We start from the raw sequence: 21,020 nt of genomic DNA on the forward strand, positions 1-21,020 counted from the left end.
GCAGAAACTTCAATACTTTCATTTAAAACTAATTACGGAGGACATAGGATTTTTATGGTTATTTTTAGATCATAATTGTTTCACTCGGATAATGAGCTTGTGTGTGTGTGTGTGTGTGTGTGTGTGTGTGTGTGTGTGTGTGTGTGTTGCATTCGTGCGTTTGTTCATGTGTAATTAATATCAACTGCTAGTAAATATATTGCTTTTTAATTTGTTAATAATCGGTTAATCATTGCAATCTTTAATAAGCTGTATGGCCAGTTACCAGGAACACGTGTTTATCTGTGTTTCTCCACTGAAGCAGCTAAAGCCAATCAGATAAGGTGTGTGTGTGTGTGTGTGTGTGTGTGTGTGTGTGTGTGTGTGTGTGTGTGTGTGTGTGTGTGTGTGTGTGTGTGTGTGTGTGTGTGTGTGCGTGCGTGTGCGTGTGCGCTTCTGTCTCTAACGTCACTTTGGTCTCTGCCCCCAGTCCCAGCGCTCGGTGACAGTGTATGGCCTTAATGGGGACAGTACTTACCAGCTGCAGCTACAGGTGCTCACAGCAGGGGGCAGCAGTGGTGCTGCAGTCTCCAGGACCATACACACTCCAGCTACCAATGCTACACTGCTATAGGTAGCTACCTTGATTAAACACAGGTGCCCATGGGGCCTCTACGGCGGTGCCCGTTGGGCACTGGCCTACTTGGAATGATGTTGGAAATGAATGCCCCACCCAGATATTATGTCTGTGTCCCTTTTATGCCCGACGTCAGAATTATGTTAGATTTCTGTATGTGTCTCTCTGTGTCCCTTTATTCCTATGGAGTTCTGTGTCAACCATGCCCAAATATGGAGTGTTGGGATGTCAGAACAGGACAGCTTATGGAGTTCTGTGTCAGGCATGCCCAAATATGGAGTGTTGTGAGGTCAGAAAAGGCCAGCTCTATATATGGACCCTGGGCAGGGGGCCGGTCCAGAGCCCGGGCAAGCCCTTTTTGGGGCGGTTCTGGACAACTGTGGGTCCGACCGACTCGACACGGCACTCGAAGTGGTGGTGTGGAACGCGTGTGTCGAATTTGAAGTCGGTGGGACTAACGGTTCTCGAGTTACGTGGATTACAGACGTACACACAGAGACTTGGTGGATTTATAGGTAGAAGATAGTACTTGGATGATTACAACTAAAATGCTACCAAATCAATTATATTTTATCTCAATAAAAGGAAAACATAGTTAGGCCCTAATGATATTTTCAAGCTAAATTCTTCCAAACATTTCACACTGCTCATTGTCTCCACCAGGCCAAAAGCTCCAGATTCTGTCCAAAAATCCCGCAAATCGTTACACACTATCTCTATAGTCATGTGTTCAAGACGGATCTGTCCGATATTTCATATTCCATCATAATTGGCTAACATTGGCTTTCAAAGTTTGCAGGATGTTTTGAACAAAAAGCCTCAAATCATGAATGCAGCGTGCCATTAACGTGAAATCTTTCACAGACTTTCCTACTAGGCTGAGGAATATATCCCACCCTTTTCACATTGGCCTGTTATAGTGCCACCAACAGGTGTATTTTTGCAACAAAAGAAAATGAACAAAATGCCTCAAATCATCCAATTGCCATCCAAGGTGTAATAAGAAATGTCACCCTTTTCACATTGGCCTATTATAGTGTCACCAGGAGGCCACATCCTGACCTGCCCTACTAGTTGTAAATGATAACAAACTAGAAAAAGTTGGGCACAGGTCTCCACCAGGAGGATAGGAGTTTGTGTGATGTTTTGCAAAATGTTTGTTTTTGTGTGTGTGTGCGTGTGTGTGTGTGTGTGTGTGTGTGTGTGTGTGTGTGTGTGTGTGTGTGTGTGTGTGTGTGTGTGTGTGTGTGTGTGTGTGTGTGTGTGTGTGTGTCGCGACTTGGCCTGTTGTAGCACCACCATGAGGTTGATTTGTAAACTGTCAAGTGGCATTTCTTCCTCAGCCTAGTGGGAATATGCATGCACAGTTTCACCGCAATCGGACGCTGCGTTGAGGAGTTGTGGCGTTTTGTAAAAAACGGGTACAAAACGGGCTACTCCTAAAAACTTTAGAAGCCAATCGTAGCCAAATCAGGATGGATAATAATGAGAATTCAAACAAACCTGTCTTGATCACATGACTATGGAGAGTATGTGTACCGATTTGCGTGAAATTTGGAGTATTAGAAAATGTGTTTTCGGCATCCTGGTGGCGCTATAAAGAGCAGATGTGAAAAATTCCAGGCAAAGGTTTTTCTTTGGCCTCTAGGGAGTGTGCATACAAGGTTTTACACAGATCGGTGCAGTTATAGGTCAAAGGTTTTGTCTTGTCTTCTGCCATTCAGCCTGTTTAATGCCAACATTCATCTTCTGTCTTCTCACTTCCAGGTCACAGTTCACTGACATCATCTGCTGCTTCACGTCCTCTTCATCATCATGTTCTTTATTCTTCGACTGGTCCTGCCTCTCTTACCTGACGTGCGGCGTGCGCACACACGCACATGCACGTACGCACACACGCACCCCCCCCCCCCCCCCCCCCCCCCACACACACACACACACACACACACACACACACACAGCAACGGATACGGATACGGATTCAGATACTACAAATAAAATCATATCAATCACAGTACCACACTGATTAAAGTGATTAAACTGTCTGTGATCTTACATGTTATGAAAAAGAAATAAAGAAAACTGGTCGGGATGCACCAACAAGTACTGTTAAATGATCCGGTGACTCCAGACTAATGGCCTAAGCCTACAGTATATTTAAATCAAAATGCTTATCGTCAGCCTAGATACTACTTACTTTGTATTGGCAGTCTGTCTGTATATCATTCCACCTCACTCTACATCTAATATAAATGGCCATCTGTACTAGCCTCGCACAGCGATAATAATATCACTGCGTGGATATTAGTCTCGTCCATCTCAGTGTTAGATTTTTTTCTGCAATGTCCCGCCCCATATTTACATACTGGGCCCTGGTTGGTTATAGCCTGGTTCCAGACGAATCTGGTTGGCTCGTCACCACTTTGAGGAGCCACAAAGTCCTCCCACAATTGAGAGGAGCCAAACTTAATCTGCCTGGGGCAATATGCATTGCAAAGGCAGATGAAGGCTGGCTACGCGAGGCTAAGTCTGTACAGTCTTAAACCTGAGTTACTTATACTTCATCATACAATGGTGTTGGGATGTTGCCACAAATAGCCATCCCATAACCTCACAAAGCATTGCAAATGCAATGTTTTGTGAGTTTGTAGATTTGCAATTTTTGGTGCATGATGTCGTGAACGGGAAAATAAATGAAACGGATAGTTTTACCCCAAAATTACTTTTTTCCTATAGATTACCTACCCCATGGAGACTTGAACTCAATTATTTCATGACCAGCAGTGGTTCCCTATGCTATGGAGACACAAATAGTCTCCTTTGCGTCTCCATAGGAGAATAGGGAGCATAGGGTGCTGGTCATAAAAAAAAGTAAAATATTTATATCCATGGGATGAGTAATGAGTTATCGATAGAAAAAAGTCATTTTGGGTGTGAACATTCCCTTTAAACACTACACTACACTACACTACACTCCACATCCAACCTTTAGCATTCTGTATCCTTACATCTCACTATTCTACATTCAAGATCCAACCTTCTTTCACAGCCTGTATATCTAAATTCAGTCTTCAGTAACAGGTGGAAGTGGAACCGCAGTGCAATGAGTTTCCAGATTGTCATGCTTTTCTCTGGAGTGCTTGGGCCTCATTCACACGTATCAACAGTGCCGGTTCTAGGCCTTTTGAGGCCCTAGGCAACATATTATACAGAGCCCAAAATGTTTATAAACAAATCACAAATGTTTATAAACAAATCACAAATGTTTATAAACAAATACCAAAATGTTTATAAACAAATCCCAAATCCCTTGGTCCTACCCCCCCGACCATGAGACTTACTACAGGTCAACTGGTAGTGGTCCTACCCCCCCCCCATGAGACTTACAAATCCCAAATGTTTATAAACAAATCCCAAATGTTTGTAAACAAATCCCAAATGTTTATAAACAAATCCCAAATGTTTATAAACAAATCCCAAATGTTTATAAACAAATCCCAAAATGTTTATAAACAAATCACAAATGTTTATAAACAAATACCAAAATGTTTATAAACAAATCCCAAATCCCTTGGTCCTACCCCCCCGACCATGAGACTTACTACAGGTCAACTGGTAGTGGTCCTACCCCCCCCCATGAGACTTACAAATCCCAAATGTTTATAAACAAATCCCAAATGTTTGTAAACAAATCCCAAATGTTTATAAACAAATCCCAAAATGTTTATAAATAAATCACAAATGTTTATAAACAAATCACAAATGTTTATAAACAAATACCAAAATGTTTATAAACAAATCCCAAATCCCTTGGTCCTACCCCCCCGACCATGAGACTTACTACAGGTCAACTGGTAGTGGTCCTACCCCCCCCATGAGACTTACAAATCCCAAATGTTTATAAACAAATCCCAAATGTTTGTAAACAAATCCCAAATGTTTATAAACAAATCCCAAAATGTTTATAAATAAATCACAAATGTTTATAAACAAATCACAAATGTTTATAAACAAATACCAAAATGTTTATAAACAAATCCCAAATCCCTTGGTCCTACCCCCCCGACCAATATCAAACACCAAGCAAATGTTTGGTCGTTTTTTTTGTTTTTTTAGTCCACCACAATGCTTTTCCAATGGGACTCACATGGTTTGACCAAACATTTGTGTTTGATTGCTGATTGCTGGTGGTGTTCTGCCCCTTACCCCCCATCAAACAAAAATGTTTGGTCAAACCATGTGACTCCCATTGGAAAAGCATTGTGGTGGCCAAAACCCCCCCCCCCCCCAAAAAAACACCAAACATTTCCTTGATTGGTGTTTGATACGTGAGAACTGTGAATGAGGCCTTGGGGTCACTATAGTCCTCTGGTTCTTGTCAAGTCGTCGTTGGTTGAGCTAATAATGAATAGAGCACTGACTGTCATGTCTAGTAATGCCTGATCTTTTCTGTCATTGGACACTGTCATGACTAGATATAATTTAGGCTCTAAACTACAATCCATACATTTTATGTCCTTTGTCTCCCTCTGCCAATAGAGAGAGCTAACTGCAATCATATACTTACATTTAAACGTTTGATTGAAAGTACTTTACCTATATACAGACATAGACTGGTTAAAATAATGTTCTATTCATTAGAATAAGTCCCAATTAACACAATTAAAGTAAGACAGCAAACAACACATACCAAATATAAGTTTGATCTAATTCAAAACCAACCAAATATTGTCAGTGTTACACATGTACCGTGTTTAATACATGTATTTATTTGTATAATGCTACAGTGGATTACACAAGGCCAAATAACATTTAAAGGCTCAGAACTGGTCTAACTTAATTATATTTTAAGCTACTATGAAAATTAGGTTAATATTACGTCTTCATGTAAACCTATAGACAAGTCCTGTTTCTCCATGAAAATTTATTTTATCTTCATTTTGTTCACAATTTTTTATCTTTTACCTTCTTTTTTTTTTACACTGTTTTATTTATTGTTTTGTAATTAAAGAGCATCGGGCTACAAGTATGTGTGGTCTCAGTCATTGTGGTGATTGGTGAATGTGAGAAAGAATTTATAACTAACTATTAGCCCTGAGAGCTAAATACAAACCAAACAGAGAGGCAATGGCAGTAATACGCCAGTATATCAAATCATTATCAAAATATTATATAGCCTATGTATTTAGGTTATTATGAAGAGGACTGAGGAGCATCTTACTCCGAGGTAGGCCTACGTGGAAAGCCTGGTGAGGCGAGGTTAAGGTAGCCTGGCTTGGCCAGCCTCATAGCGGGGATTCACTAAAGATTCTTCCCCGCATATACGGGGAGGAAACATCAGTGAACCCTCGCTATCAGTCTGGCCCCCGCACCAGGCTAAAATACTCTATGGTCTGGCCGCACCAGGCTATGGAGCACCCAGTTGCAGTGCACCCATTATGAAGAGAGGCAGCGCCACCCAGCTGCAGGCTGCAGCCTCGCAGACGAAGGGACGTGGCATCGCGAGAGTTGTCCAACTGGGCCTACGCGAGTCTGTCGAGACGTGACGCAATCAATCAGCGACATCATTTGTGAATGTTGTTTCTTCAAATTGTAAATGAAACTCATTAGTATTTCACAGACAAGGTAATGCACCGATCTTACTCTGTTTATAGTTATTGCATCGCCCTTTAAATGCACCGCAAACAAAGAACCACTGCTTTGTTCTCAGACGGTACCGAGCTCATGACGAAAGTCGCTGAAACCGTTTGAGACGGTGCTTTGTTTTCGTGTCACTTCTTCCTCAACACGTTAGCTAGTGTGTTGCAGGAAAAGTATGACGATTACAACCATGTATATCTGGCATATCGACCATTTCACGTTTATTATACGTTATTTTCTATCCGAAAAGCATTGTTAACTCGTGCATGTTATTCTAAGGAGCCCGTCACGTAGCTGAGCTTATAGCATAGCTAATGCAATAATTATGTTACCTCATTAAGTTCTTAATTTACAAAGGTTTGTGGGCCATGTGCTTGTTACAACTTATCAAAGTACCTATTCGTAGTTATAGCCTGAGTGCACATTGAATGTATATGTTGGCATTGCAACTTGTTTGCTGTTATAGCCTAGCGTAGGACATACATTATTGTCTGTGACCTCGCTAACGTTTCCCAACCACAAGGTAATGGAATAGACAATGGTGTCATTAGTGTGATACGTTCTTTGTCTTTCTCCCTCTCGACCTGATCAGGTGTTGTCTCAGCTACTACTGGTGCCATTGATCAACCTTAACTGTTGCAGTGCAGTGGAGTGCTCTGGTGGAAAAGTCCTGTGGAAAACAAGTATTAGTTGCAGGTGGATTGTGAAGGAAGGAGGAGTACACTGTTCTAGAGCAATTCTGCGGGAGGTGAAAGAGTTATAACAGAAATCCAAACTAGGAGAGCTGGCTTCAGAGCATATTAGACATCATAAAAGAAAGAAACATATGCTACATGTTTGTCAGAGGGACTTCAAGGATATAAACACAAAGTGGTGAGACTTTGGGGAGGAAAGAAGACGAGTGCCTAGAGGTGGTGTTGGGGGATGGGGTAGAGGCGCAGTAGGGCGCCATGGTTCACAGCAGCTCTGCGCCCTCAATGCCAACTACACCATCAGCACCTGCACCTCCTCCAGTTATTCTACTGCATGTGGCTCCTACAGACCATGACTTAAACCAGGCCGCTGCCAAACTTCTAACACCAACCCACCCCCCGAGCTCTCTCATAAACCAGCCTGCCACTCAATCTCTTGTCCAAGTTAAACAACCGGCTCCTACTCCTGCCTTAACCCCTGCCAAACCGTGGGGCCCTAACTCATGCCCCACACCCACACAGACCCCAGCTCCACCGCCTTCTCAGGCCACAGTCAACGGGCGTTCGTCAGGCAGGAAGCGGACCCCTAAAGCCTGTGACTGCTGTGGCCCCCACGGCAGAGGGCACCATGACACATCGCTGCACGTTAAAACCCCGGGTAGAGGGAGGGGCAGTGGCAGGGGAGGGGGCAGAGGTAGGGGGACACTTCTGCAGACGGGGAGGAACCTGGAGGCCACCCCGAAAAAGAAATGCGGCCCTGGAAGGCCGAGGAAGGTAAAGATTATTGAGATAATGGATGATGACGAGGAGGATGAGGATAGTGATGATCATAAAGTCGATAAGCCGACTGGGAGGAACCTGGAGCCCACCCCGAAAAAGAAAGGCGGCCCTGGAAGGCCGAGGAAGGTAAAGATTGTTGAGATAATGGATCATGACAAGGAGGATGAGCATGGTGATGATCAGAAAGTCGACAAGCCGGTGACAACTGAAGCAGAGTTGGCCGCTGACGCAATGGACCAATCAGGAATCTTTGTTGATACGTCCATCACAACTGCCCTGGGTGATGGACCAATGAGAAACTGTGGTGTTGAGGAGGGGGCCGGTGCTCAGGGGAAGGAGCAGGCAGTTGGAGTGGAGAGAGGAGCTTGGAATAGGGGGGCAACAAGAGGCAGCAGAGGGGCTTCAGCAGGGAGAGCTAGAGGGAGGGGCACAGCTGTTAACTCCAGGATGGAGGTATCGAGGGGAGGCAGGAGGCCGTTGGGACGTGGTGTCATCTGCGTAAGAGGACGAGGCAGGGTCGCCGCTGCCAGTGTCGGGGTTAGTGACAGAGGGCGAGGCGGGGTTGGGGTAAGGGGACAAGGGGTAAGAGGACGAGGCATTGTCAGGGTTGGTGAAAGAGGGCGAGGTGGAGTTGGGGTAAGGGGACTTGGGGTAAGGGGACAAGGGGTAAGAGGACGAGGCAGCGTTGAGGTAAGAGGACAAGGGGCAAGAGGGCGAGGCAACGTCGGGGTGGGTGACAGAGGTAGAGGCGGGGTTGGCCTTAGAGGACAAGGCGTAAGAGGGCGAGGCAGCGTCGGGATGGGTGACAGAGGTCGAAGCGGGGTTGGCCTTAGAGGACAAGGCGTAAGAGGGCGAGGCACGGTTGGGATAAGGGGACAAGGTCTCAGAGGGCGAGGCAGGGTTGCAACTGGCAGTGTCGGTGCTGGTATACAGAGCGTTGTGAGTTCTAATTTAGGTTGTCAAACTGGATCTGGGTCAGCAGCACCGGGTAAAAACACCAAATCCGTTGATATGGAGGTGGAAGAGAGGGCCAGCTCTACATCCCCACCGGAAAATGTGAATGGTGTTGGCACTGTTGGGGTTGGGGATGCAGTGGTGAAAAGTGCCTGTGTTAGAACAACTGCATCTGGGAGGGTTGAAGAGGTCAGGTTGATAGCGGATGGCTGCAGATTTGTTGTGGCTGGGCACGGCTCTGCAGGAGGCACTGCTACAGCTGGGACAGGAGGAGGAGGAGGTACGGACAATGCGTTTACGGCCAAGTCCCGAGTGACTGAACCTGCGTGTGTAGACAGTCTATCGCGCTCAGGACAGGTCACAGGTTCTACTTCTACATCAGAAAGTCCACAGGAACCAGACACTGTCATGCAGATAGACTCACAGTCACCTAATGACGACACCGTACCAGTGCCTCTGTCCAACGGAAATGTTGGTACACTGACAGACGAGCACTGTAAACCTAAACCCCCCCCTCCTCCACCCGAGGACAGTATTGTGGTGCACACCACGCAACACCGATGGGCGCTAAGGGACCATAGACTGTACTGTGTGCCTGGAACCTGGGAGAAAGGAGAAGAGGTGGAGGAAATGCAGGCCAAGGAACCATCAGAACAAACAGACGGGCAACAGACTGAAAAACAGACAGGCGGCCAGTCTCAGGAGAAAGACGACGCAGACTCCATGCTGCTCACTGAAATGATCCACGGTAAGTTCACAAAGCCAATATCTGTCTCTAAAACGCTTTATAGAATTTAACTTCTGTACTGATGGTCAACAAGTGTACAAAAGTTCCTATTATAGAACGTAAAGAAAACCTTTTGAACCGTAAACAACATTGACATTTTGAATCTTCCCAGCATTTGTTTGTTATTCATGGGGTTCATTTGATGATGAATCTCTACTATTCTAACAAATCTTCTCTTTTCTCGTTCAGAGTTTCTAGAGAGTTTCTATACTAAGTACGGTAGCTTCATTCCACTCAGCGAGACAGACGTTGTGGAACACCTGAAGAAGAAAAGCAACTCTGACCTCAGCAACAGGCTAGTCACACACACACGCACACGCACACACACACACACACACACACACACAGGCAGGCTGCTTGAGCCCTGATAGAGCCTGCAAAATATAATAGTTCACTGCACCAGATGGGTCCTTTTAATGTATGTAGTCCTGTCCAACACATTGCCGTCGTTTCTGTCTGAGTGTGCGCACGCACGCACACACGCAGACAGGCTGACAGAGTTTTTCCAGAGCATTAAAGAACTGATCTGATCATCCCAATCATAATACCATTATATAGTAACGTTATGGTAAGCTGTATGATTAGTCCTATCAAACAATGATTTGTTGTATAAAGCCTTACTGCCGCCTATTAAAGAGCTGGCGAGATGCAGTATACTAATGGTTACTACTATCACAATATAGAGCTTTAACATTTGAACAAAATCCACACTGTTTAATGTATTGTTTCACGTCACTCATCTCTGCTGTGGGGTGTATTTTGTACAGGAAGCTGAACATCCCAGCCGAGGTTAGTCGCTACAGGGCAGGGCTGGCCTCTGCACCAGTCGGAGGCTTCATGGTGACGTATAACAAACACACCCTGAGCCTGGAGGACCTCAGTACACTGGAGGAACAGAACTGGCTTAATGATCAGGTAAGAAGGAGAAATAGTTAATATAGGTATAGAAATGGGTACGGGGGGGGGGAAACTGTGAGCAGGTGGGTAGGGGATAGAGGAGAAGATAAAGACAGGGACGAATTGTCCTGGATGAAGTGACTTGGACCAGTGATCAGGAGGAAGAATTGATGGATAAGAAAGTGTCATTCAACCATTCTTTCTGTTGGAAATACATATTGTCTGTTGAATGTATACATTGGCTATTACAGTGGGGCGAAAACAGTCCACATATTAGTTTCTTTCTGTAATTAAAAGTACAGACTGGATGCTAACTCAGTCTTGTCTGTACGTCTCGGCAGATTATCAACATGTATGGAGAGCTCATTATGGAAGCCACGCAGCACAAGGTAAGAGGCAAAGACTGTAGCATCCGTAGTGTAGACATGTTTGTCATACTAAGCAAACGTTTGGTGAAAATTGCTCAAGATTCGCCCAAAGAAGAAATCAGATCTACAAGCTCACTACGCTTCACAAAGTGTCATGTTGTGAGGTTGTAGATGGGTGGAGATTTGGTATACACAGAAAAAGGAGGCATCCAATTATAGACAGTCTTTGAAGCATATGAGGATTAAAGATGGTTAATTCCACCGTAACGGGACCATTCTGAACATGTAAATGGACTAGTTTCAAATGACAAAATATTCAAACTGGATTCTTGCCAATAATGTCAGATTGTTCAAGGACGATGTTAATGTGTTTTGATAATTTTGTCCTCTTTATTTCTTTATTTCTCTCCTAGGTTCACTTTTTCAATAGCTTCTTCCACAGGCAGCTGGTTGCCAAGGGTTACGAGGGTGTGAAGAGGTGGACTAAGAAGGTACAGTGAGTGGAGATCTCTGTAGCATCAGACATTAGACATAAGCAACTTTAGAAAAATTAAGGTAGTGGCTCCTGAACAGGCAGTGTTATATCCACCATACACTTTCCACAACACCAAAGCTGAGTGGAGCTGTCCTAAGTTAAAGGAGAATTCCAGACTAGTTTGTAGTTGTTACGTCCCCACCAAAGAGGTCCAGGTGTTAATTTGTGCAAAAGCGCATTATTGGCTATTTCCCCTACCATAAGCCATGGGGTGTTGTGCTAATTCGCTTATTTCCATCGCTCAAAAATATTTTTATTTGTATATATCCTCTCTTCATAATGTAAATAGTATCCCAAACGGCACACTTTACTATTTATTTCGATGGAAATAATTGAATTGGCACTAAAACCCAACCCCTATTGAGGGCTTATGGTAGGGGAAATAGCCAATAATGCACTTTTGCACAAAATAACACCTGGACCTCTTTGGTGGAGACGTAACAACTACAAATAAAGGTAAGAAATCCTTCTAGCATGGAATTCTCCTTTAAGATATATTATTAAAATCATTCTGTTTAGGTGTTTATGTTAGATAGCTAAATTTAGGTATAAGGTTACAAAATGGTTGTGTTTAGGCGTGCTTTAGTACTGGGAAACGTAGTACCATGACATGTCGGTGGTATTGTGATGGTGGTGTTGTAGTTCTATATATCCTCTACCACCTGTTTGCACTTTGCAGTCCCTTTTGCTGTCATATCATTAGCCCTATATGGACACAATAAAATCAATATTACTGGTAAATGTAATCATCCCTGTGCTATTTGCTGGTCAAATAACCCAGCATACTCCTACGTTCCCTACTCAATTCCTTTACCCGGTAAATTTCATTTACCGTATGGGTCGACAGTCAGGAATTAGAAGTACTTTGTGCGGTCTAATCTCGCACTCGATATCTCATAAATGTACTCTCAGCCTATGGTTGTGTGAGTCTATCAATTGCTCACACTTGCTGAAAATGTGTCTCTCCTACAGAAATGAACAAAAGGTGACCCCACTTGTCAAGTAGTGTCTGTGTTCTTCCTGCAGTTTGCCACAGCATTATAAAACCAAACAAACTGTAACGGCTACCGGCCTCACCATGGGTAGTGTGGACAGACAGTGAAATGTCCCTCTGTAATTTAGTAAATAGATAATAGGTTTGATCATTCACTGAAATCACTTGCATCATTAAATGTAAGAAATTACAGTTCTTCTGTGATGTAGCAATTATAACATTTGCCAAACAGTACTTCTGATTAATTGTTTACTTTAATTGGTTACTTGTGCAGGAGCTTTATCAGGCCTTTGATTGATTTAAATTTCCCTCTCTGTGTATTCTATGGTAGTTCCTCTTGGCAAACTGAAGCAGATTGTTATTAGAATGCATGGCTAATGGTGTGTTTGTGTGTGTGTGGGTTTGTTTCAGGAGGACCTATTCTCCAAGAAGTTGCTGTTGGTTCCTATCCATCTAGAGATACACTGGTCCCTCATTGCCGTTGATATAGCAACCAAAACCATCAGCTACTACGACAGTCAGGGCATCGTCTTCAAACACACCATAGATGTATGTAATGTAGTTTAAAATGAATGATGAATTATGTTTATTTGGTTGAATAATACTCATAAAGTAGCATATTAGTATTGATATTTATAAATACTGTAACAAGACAATTGCAGACTTGTTTTAATGACTTCAAAGAACTTTATTTTTCCTTTCGGAAACTTTTGTGCAGTGGTTAAAAGACAACAAAAAAATCACAATACACAGATATTATATAAAAAGACTATAAAAACTACTGGACTGGATGATGTCAGACCCAAAGACACATAAAGATTTCTGCCACATAGGCACATTCGAATGAGCAGGAATTATTTGAGGTTATGAGGCCGAGAATAGTGGGGAAAGAGATGTTTATAGACAGGAAATACACAATACAGAAACTATTAATAGAGGGTTTGGAGACGGGAAAAAATACATATTGGGCATTGATAAAGAGACAAATTGGGTATTGGAAAAGCAAGAAATACATAAATAATTATGATGCATTGAATTGACATGGGACACGACTGAATTCAACAGGTTGGACACTGTAAATAAATGAGTACACTACAGTTAGACACAGCCCGGAAAATATAGGAATATGAGACCAGACAAATAGAGTGATTTAGGTTCATCACGCATTTTGACACCTTGTGTTTCAACAACTTGTTTCCCTTATCCATCAGAATATAATGAAGTACGTACAGGCTGAAGCTAAAGAGAAGGAGCAGACAGACTTCCAGAAAGGTTGGAAGATGGTCATCATCAAGGTAAACCCCAATACTAACTAACCCCACGTGTAAACATTACGTTTATAACTGCTGACATTATAAAAGCTAGATCTAGACCACCACTCTGATATGCTAGACTCAACATGAATCATGATTTGGGCATTTAGCAGGCACTCTAATCCAAAGCCATTTACAAAGTATAGTTTAGCTTCCATCTATATATTAAAGAGATCGTGACATAAAAAAAGTTTAGGTTTTCTGAGCTCAATTGCACCCAAAAATCCCTGAACATTCAGTAGATTTTCTGTGGTCTAGGGATTTCTTGCCTGTGGACTGTGAGGTAAGAGTCTACAAATCCCATATATGACATAGGAATTTGCCAGCAAATGTCACTGTTGAGGCCTGTTTTCATTGCAGCTCAAAAGGCTTCAGAACATAGAGAAAACCTCAGACCACAGCAAATCAATTGAATGTTCAAAGTTCAGGTTGTGGGGGTGTAATTAAGGTAATAAAACCTAAAGGAGAAATAAATGAAAATGTATGTCATGAAACCTTTAAAAAACAAGAAGGGATACAAGGAATAAGAAATGCTAGTGGCTGAGACGGAGTCCGAAGACAGTCTACTCCCAAGATGCAACCCTAATTATAAACATAGCTAGAACTGCACTCATGTCGAGTGCCTACTTGCGTGCTGCACACAAGTAGGCCATAAATGGCCCACTAGTGTGCAAGCAGACCGCTACGAACTTTCAAATCTCAGCCTCTCTGTAAAACATTGAAATTAAATGCTAAAGTCGGGTTATAACTGGCTGTCAATGGTGACGTAATTACGATATGTTTCAATATTGGTTGTAACGTATGTATACATGTATGTAAGTTGGTTTTAAGTTGAAAGTAATATACTGTGGTCGGCTGGCTTTTTTATGTGCTATTTTGAGGATTCTGAGGATACAGTATGTCCTCATTAGGACAGTACACAAGAACACATGCAAACACAGAGATGCACAGTCATGCTAGGCATAGTAACAGTCTTTGAGTCCTCCAGTCCCTCTTCGCTGCTTTACTGTTACCGTTGTTGTCTCCTCAGGGTATTCCACAGCAGAAAAATGACAGTGACTGTGGAGTTTTTGTCTTGGAGGTGAGAATGGTTTCCTTCATAGCTTCCATGCTTCTTTCATTAATGAATTCCCCTCTTTACCTTCTTTATTCCTTCCTACCTGGTGGTGTTTTCTTTCCTCGCTTTTTATTTTCTTTCCTCTTGTCTAAATCCTATCTCCTTTTCCATGTCCTCCCGCCCCTTAGTTTTCAGACATGCTAAATTTGTTGAAATACATTAAGTACTAATAATACATAAAATTGCCATATTTGATGGCAATCCTAGAAGCACATTAACCCTTGTGTCCCTATTTTCGCTCGACCGTCTGGGCACCTAAGCTGCCGAGCCAGCCGGACGGTGTGCCGGGGGTTCGACTCCCGAGCACACCGTGTCACTCCCCGTCTCTCTCTCCCCCTGTTCACTAATATCAATAAAAGGCTGCAAAGCCCCAAAAACAAATATTATGATACAAGAATCTAATGTCTACAACACAACACGTAATGACTGAGTTTTTAGATTGGCTCCTTTTACTATATATGCCATACGTTGAAGAATATAGGGTTTAAGTGGCTAACTGTCCTGCTAGTATTGATACTGTAATACTGTATATGATTACATATATTAACCCAATGGTGTTAGCATTATGTTATGCTTTAGCTTTAGAAAAATAGCAGATCTACAAGCTCATGTAGCTTGTAGGTCTGCTATTTTTGAAAAATAGAAGAACGACTGACTGTAGAGACATAGCTTTTTCAGAAAACTGTCAGGATGCAGAAGACATTTTTAGAATCTGATCTCAGGTCAGAATGGGTTAATATTTACTTTGTGTGTGTGTGTGTGTTTGTGTGTGTGTGTGTGTGTGTGTGGTTAGTACTGCCGTCGTCTGTCAGTGAAGCAGCCGCTGCGGTTCAGTCAGGAGGACATGCCTCTCATCCGCAAGAGGCTCTACAAGGAGCTGTGTGAGTGTCGTCTCAACGACTAGGCCACTGAGAGACGACTAGCTGCCCAGCTGACTGGCCTCCTCCCTGGGATCTCTGACTGCTGCCCTGCTCATCTGGCTGAACAATTCTGGATGAGCTTTTACTGATGGCAGCAGGGTAAATTTTAACTCAGGCTGTTTTTTTGTTTTGTTTTAAATACTAGTCGGTCAGTATTTTATCTAAACTAATGACAGCTTACAGAGAACTACTGATGTGGCCTCCTACTGACCCCTTGTTGTGGACACTTGGATTTAATATTCAGATCAATGGGCAGCGTTCATTTGTCACGTGTGGAATTCCAGAGTGGAAATTCAGCTGAATACTTGCCAGGAGACAAGCAAAACAGCCATGGCAAAATGGCTGCAGAAGGGAGCCTCCGGTGAAAGCAGAGGATGGTGTCTATCTCCGGCTGAGGTCTATCGGGGCCATTCTGGCAGAATTCTCTGAGAGCCTGCTGTGCTTCCAGGCTAAGAGAAGAACAGTGTTTCAGTCGTGGATCTAAATTGTGGACCCATGCAGAATTTGAGAAAGAGCTGGCCTGAGGACTCCACAACACCCACAACACCCCTGACCAATGAGACACAAATGTCTTCCTGAATGAAGCAGCCTTACCTCCCTGTTGGCCATGATTAACTATGTGTGTTTGTCTGTCTGCTGGATCTGTTACTGGATATTACGGAAACGGCAGAATCATGATTCTTCTCTTTTTTTTAAAAATTCTACATACCGACATGGTGTGATTCAGTGGACCAACCTGTTGACTTTAAACTTGAAGGTTTTGCATTGTTGGCCTAAAGGTGTTTGCCTCTTCAGAGCTGACGCATGATATGGAGGTGAACTGAATGTACCGAACCGAACCGCGTACTCTTCCTTGCTGCCTATTAGAGTGGAATATTAGCATCATGGACACATTGTTTAGTTTTGTTCCCTCTTGATGAAGATTTCAGTTTCTGGCTCTGTCATTTCCTGCTTTTTCTGTGTTTTGAATGCATCCCTGACTGTGTTGTGCTTGGTGCAGGTACTCCGTACGTTTTGATGTCTGAATGCATCAGTAGGACCTTTCTGGTTAGGAAGTTCCACAGTAAACTTAGGAACGTGCTGCTGATGTGATGGCTAAGCAGAGTTACTGACCTTAAAACGTATGTACGGCCTGCGTTACTATTATAAAGTAGTGGTGCATTTACACGGGAACAGAAAATCAAGATTTTATTCAGCGAGACACACAGCGGTCTACATCTGCTTAAACATAAAACATAAAAACAGAATATCAAACAACACAAGAATTTATTTATTTCACAAGCTGTTAAAATCCCATTTCCTGCTTCTGTGTAGTGAAGCTGAAGAATTTTGTTTTTTTTAATGAAAACAAATAGTTTTTTGATCTATCAGCTATTTTATTAACTATATTTTATTGCAGGATTATATTACTTTCTGTGACGGCTTTAGTCTGCCTTTGGCAGACTGTCAAAATGGTTTATTGACTGTTTTTATTGTTGTTGATTATATTATTAAACAGCCAATCCAGTAGGGATTTTGGTGTAACTGCTCGTGCAGTTTTTCCATTTTTTGCACTCATGCCTCACGGACATCACAAGGGTTAAATAGCAGTAGACTTAGTATCTACAGTAAAAAGATTAAAGGTGCTGTAAGTAATAGTTAAAGCAAAAATAAAAATCACACCCGTATGAAGTGAGGGGCACGTCTGTATATATCATACATCTCATTCCGGCCAATCACAATTTGTGTCCTCACCTTCGTCTTCAATGTTTGTGTAAACACTGTTTACACAAACACTCAAACCTGGCCATACATTGTCAAATTCATTGAATGTTTGCGTTTACACAAACTAGCGCTCCTCAAATGTTATAAAGGTTAAAGATCCCCTATTCCAGCTCCTTAGTAAAAAGAGAAAATTAATTTTCAGCTGGGTCACCAATTTCATTCAAGAGACGCCATTGTATAATATGAATTTTATAGTGTTCCAGCTTGCTTCATCACTCTTAATGACATTGTTTCCTGGCCAGAAAATGTATTTTCTACACCCCCCCCCCCCCTCCCTTTTGTGGAGAGAAAGGAAAAAAACTTTCTAGATTCATTGCTCATGAGGTGAAAAGGTCAAACTTTCCTGGTGAATAGATGCATTGACTCAAGACCATTAATTGATTACTTTATTATTATTAGACAGAAATGTAGACAGCATAGTCATTTGGGCTAAATGGATGACAAAAAAGTGTTTCCATTGTGGATCCTATGTATTAAATTCATCCACATAACATAAAAATAACATACAATTTCATCCGATTAAAACACAGTGGACCAACACTAGCAGACGACATGGCACCCCAAAACATTACTGCGTGGAAACCACTAGGTGTCATTGTCGAGCATCTTTGATTCTGTAACTGTGCCTCACCACTCTTCCTCCAGACTCTGGGACTTTGATGTCTGTGACTGTGCCTCATGCACTACTCTTCTGCTAAATGTATTTTGAAAAGATAAGAAATTTGTGTTAAAGCAGCCCAAGACCAAGTACTGTATTTATAGTGCAGAATGGTTTAGTATTATACATTTTCTTACTTTTTTTGTAATTCCGTAATCATCTAGATTAAAACAAAAACGGTTTGAATTTCACTTTGTGTGATGAATCTAGATTTCTAGAATATATGAAAATTGCACTTTTTTAATTACATTATGGAAAAAATAACCTTATATACAAATATTTTTGGAAGTTTACTTGCATCCTTCTATCAAGCACTATGGCCAGCCGAAGCGTTGTCGGTCTTGTTATGTAGGCAACAGACGCCACAAAGCTGATTTTCAATTCATGACTAGAAATTGTATAACATTGTAACATTTTATCAAATTATCCTTGGCATCCCTATTTCAGGCAAAAAAAAATTATACACCACCTCCCAATGCTACACGTTATGAGCTTGTAGATTGGCTATCTTTGCCATTTGTCATATAGTGCTTAAACTCTTCACTAAGGAAAAGCTAACCAAGGAAAAGAATGGCAAAACTAGAAAAAGTGCCCCTCGGGGCACTGGTCTCCACCAGGGCAGGTCAGGTTGTGGCCTCCTGGTGGCGCTATAATAGGCCAATGTGAAAAGGGTGCCATTTCTTCTTATGCCTTGGATGGCAATTGGTTGGTGCATTTTGTTCCAAAAATGTGTTTTGCTAAAATCCACATGTTGGTGGCGCCAATGTCAAAAGGGTGGGATATATTCCTCAGCCTAGTAGGAACATCTGTGAAAGATTCCAGTAAATGTACCCTTTGTCAGCCTTCTGATTGGATCCTGGCTGACTAACCAGCAGACTCTTTCTGCCTTGTTCTGCCCTGGTTCTGCCTTGTTTATGTTGAATTTGCTAAAGCATCTTTTTTTTGTAAAAAACAAATGATATGCCCAGTCACCATCTGTTATGTTCCTTTTTACTGACACCAAGTTTAAAATAAGAATTGAGTGCACAGAATATCAATATGAAGCGACTGAAAAACATGTTATTTCAATGGTAGTGGATAGAGAGGATTTCTGTCACGAAACGGCAACCAATGGGTTGGGAGGGGCACAATCACGGGCGGGTCTTGACAAAGGGTGAATTGCACGCTGCATTCATGATTTGAGGCTTTTTGTTAAAAACGGGCCAATTCTGCAAAATTTGAAAGCCAATCAGGATGGAATATGAAATATCGGACAGATCTGTCTTGAGCACATGACTATAGAGATACTGTGTAACGATTTGTGGGATTTTTGGACAAAATATGGAGGAGTAATATCAAATTATTCTTTTTACAAAAGTCGGCCTCCTGTTGGCGCTATAACAGGCCGTTCTGGACAATTTGGGGCAGAGGTTCATCGTTGGCATCTAGGGAGTGTGTGTGCAAAGTTTGGCATCGACCGGGTTAACGGTGCCGGAGATTAGCTGTACAGTGTACACAGACGGACGGACGGACACAGACGTAATGCAAAACATACTCTGAGTATGTTAATACAATATATCGTATACAATTGGGGTGGTTGTATTTTGTCTCCATGCTCTTCCATTGAGACATTTAGATTATTATGTTATGGTCATATCTCACCTAGACACAGGATCTGACATGAATTTTGACGGTCAAGATTCAACTTATCCCCTGAGCAAGCGGGCAGGTTCTATTAGCTCAATGATAAAAATGTCAGCACTTGCATAGGAAACCGGGTTTAAATCCGGGGTAGAAAAGGAATGTTGCATAGTGCGGCTTTAATTTATAAGCTAATTACTGTAACCTATTTGGTAAAAATCCATTAATTATAAGATTTGACAGATTTTGACCTAGCTGATTATGAAGGATTAAGTGCTCATATTGTTTTTGCCTGGTTTATTAGCGATTTAGACATTTGCCAGTACCAGTGTGGTGATGAGTTGATTGGACCCTTAAAAAGAGGAACAGTCTCTCATGGACATGATTCAGAGACACGGAAGCATCTAGGTGAGAGAAAGTTTAAGTTGTGTCTTTCTACCACTTCATAACATCATGGTGCAAAAGCAGAAAAGTGTTTACAAGTGATGGAAGATTGGATCGGAATACTTGGTGCGCAAATAAGGCTGTTTTATCCCCCTAGAACCTGGTATAATCTAATATGTTTGGAAATGTCAAAGGTTGTTTGTTTAACAGCATATAGAGTGAGGAGGTAACATCAATTACCATCTAAATTACCAAATTAATCTATGAATCTATTAATATTTTTTTGCGTGAGAGCATCATAAGACAAACACTGTAAAATATTGCATAACGGTTCACCCAAAATATACTTATTTTCTATCGATTTCACACCATGAAGCCTTGGATTCATGGAGATTCTTTTAAAGCCAATAATTTGATGAGTGGTAGGCTGCTCACTGCTCAGTAGGAGACCCAGCTGGTAGGCTGCTCACTGCTCAGTAGGAGACCCAGCTGGTCATCAAATTATCATGGATGCGACAAAAGCAAAACAATCTCCATGGATTCAAGGCTTCATGGGGTGTGTAATTGATAGAAAATGTGTGATTTATGTGTGAACTATACTTTAAGTATTTCCTTCCTGTATTACTCATACAGGTACAAGTTGAAATGTTGCTGGGACAACTTCTACAGAGACTGTGCTAACACAAGAAGACAATGTAAGTAGTGATCTTTCGCTCGCATCGGCCATTTTCTATGAAAGTTGGGGTTTATTAAAACATAAGCATTTGTGCGTCATGTCATATTAGATTTTTGAGTTGGCTATTCAAAAACAGCACATATAAGGCAAGCTGTGAGCTCGAATGTGTGAGAACTACTGATTTCGAAGGCCCTTGTAGAATGGGCCTCAGGTCTTAATGGGTTAAGTGGTTAAGAGTCACCTTAGAGCTGTGATATTATGGATCGTGATCCCAGCCTTCAGGCTGGGGTCTCTCTTTCTAACCT

At 42.1% G+C, this 21,020-nt stretch overlaps 2 protein-coding genes across 3 annotated transcripts in view; both read left to right on the plus strand.

The window, feature by feature from the left end:
* anos1b (anosmin 1b) overlaps positions 1-5,642 on the plus strand; it is a 53,129-nt gene extending 47,487 nt beyond the window's left edge. Inside the window, exons 14-16 of one of the 2 annotated variants that reach the window (XR_013964538.1) lie at positions 470-613; positions 2,384-3,788; positions 4,701-5,642. Coding sequence is in view for 1 of the 2 variants with exons in the window: in XM_080770942.1 (XP_080627068.1) it covers positions 470-613 (144 nt within the window). In the remaining variant the exon portion in view is untranslated. Of the gene's footprint in view, positions 1-469; positions 614-2,383 lie in introns of both variants that reach the window. The other variant, XM_080770942.1, reaches the window with a different exon arrangement.
* A 2,815-nt stretch (positions 5,643-8,457) lies between these two features.
* On the plus strand, positions 8,458-17,140 carry LOC308320610 (uncharacterized protein). The gene is made up of 9 exons (XM_080771157.1): positions 8,458-9,430; positions 9,659-9,768; positions 10,241-10,384; positions 10,708-10,755; positions 11,148-11,225; positions 12,675-12,812; positions 13,475-13,558; positions 14,607-14,657; positions 15,487-17,140. The coding sequence occupies exons 1-9, from the start codon at positions 8,527-8,529 to the stop codon at positions 15,595-15,597; spliced, it is 1,668 nt and encodes a 555-aa protein (XP_080627283.1). The 5' UTR covers positions 8,458-8,526; the 3' UTR covers positions 15,598-17,140.
* The last annotated feature ends 3,880 nt before the right edge of the window (positions 17,141-21,020 follow it).

The sequence above is a fragment of the Protomyctophum bolini genome, assembly GCF_963924005.1.
Source record: "Protomyctophum bolini genome assembly, chromosome: 8".
Taxonomy (NCBI): Eukaryota; Metazoa; Chordata; class Actinopteri; order Myctophiformes; family Myctophidae; genus Protomyctophum; species Protomyctophum bolini.

Coding starts and splice junctions, on each gene's coding strand:
- LOC308320610 (XM_080771157.1), top strand. CDS start 8,527: ATGGGTGACAGAGGTCGAAGCGGGGTTGGCCTTAGAGGACAAGGCGTA. Junction 9,769..10,240: donor CTGACCTCAGCAACAGGCTA/GTCACACACACA, acceptor TTGTACAGGAAG/CTGAACATCCCAGCCGAGGT. Junction 11,226..12,674: donor TGAAGAGGTGGACTAAGAAG/GTACAGTGAGTG, acceptor GGTTTGTTTCAG/GAGGACCTATTCTCCAAGAA.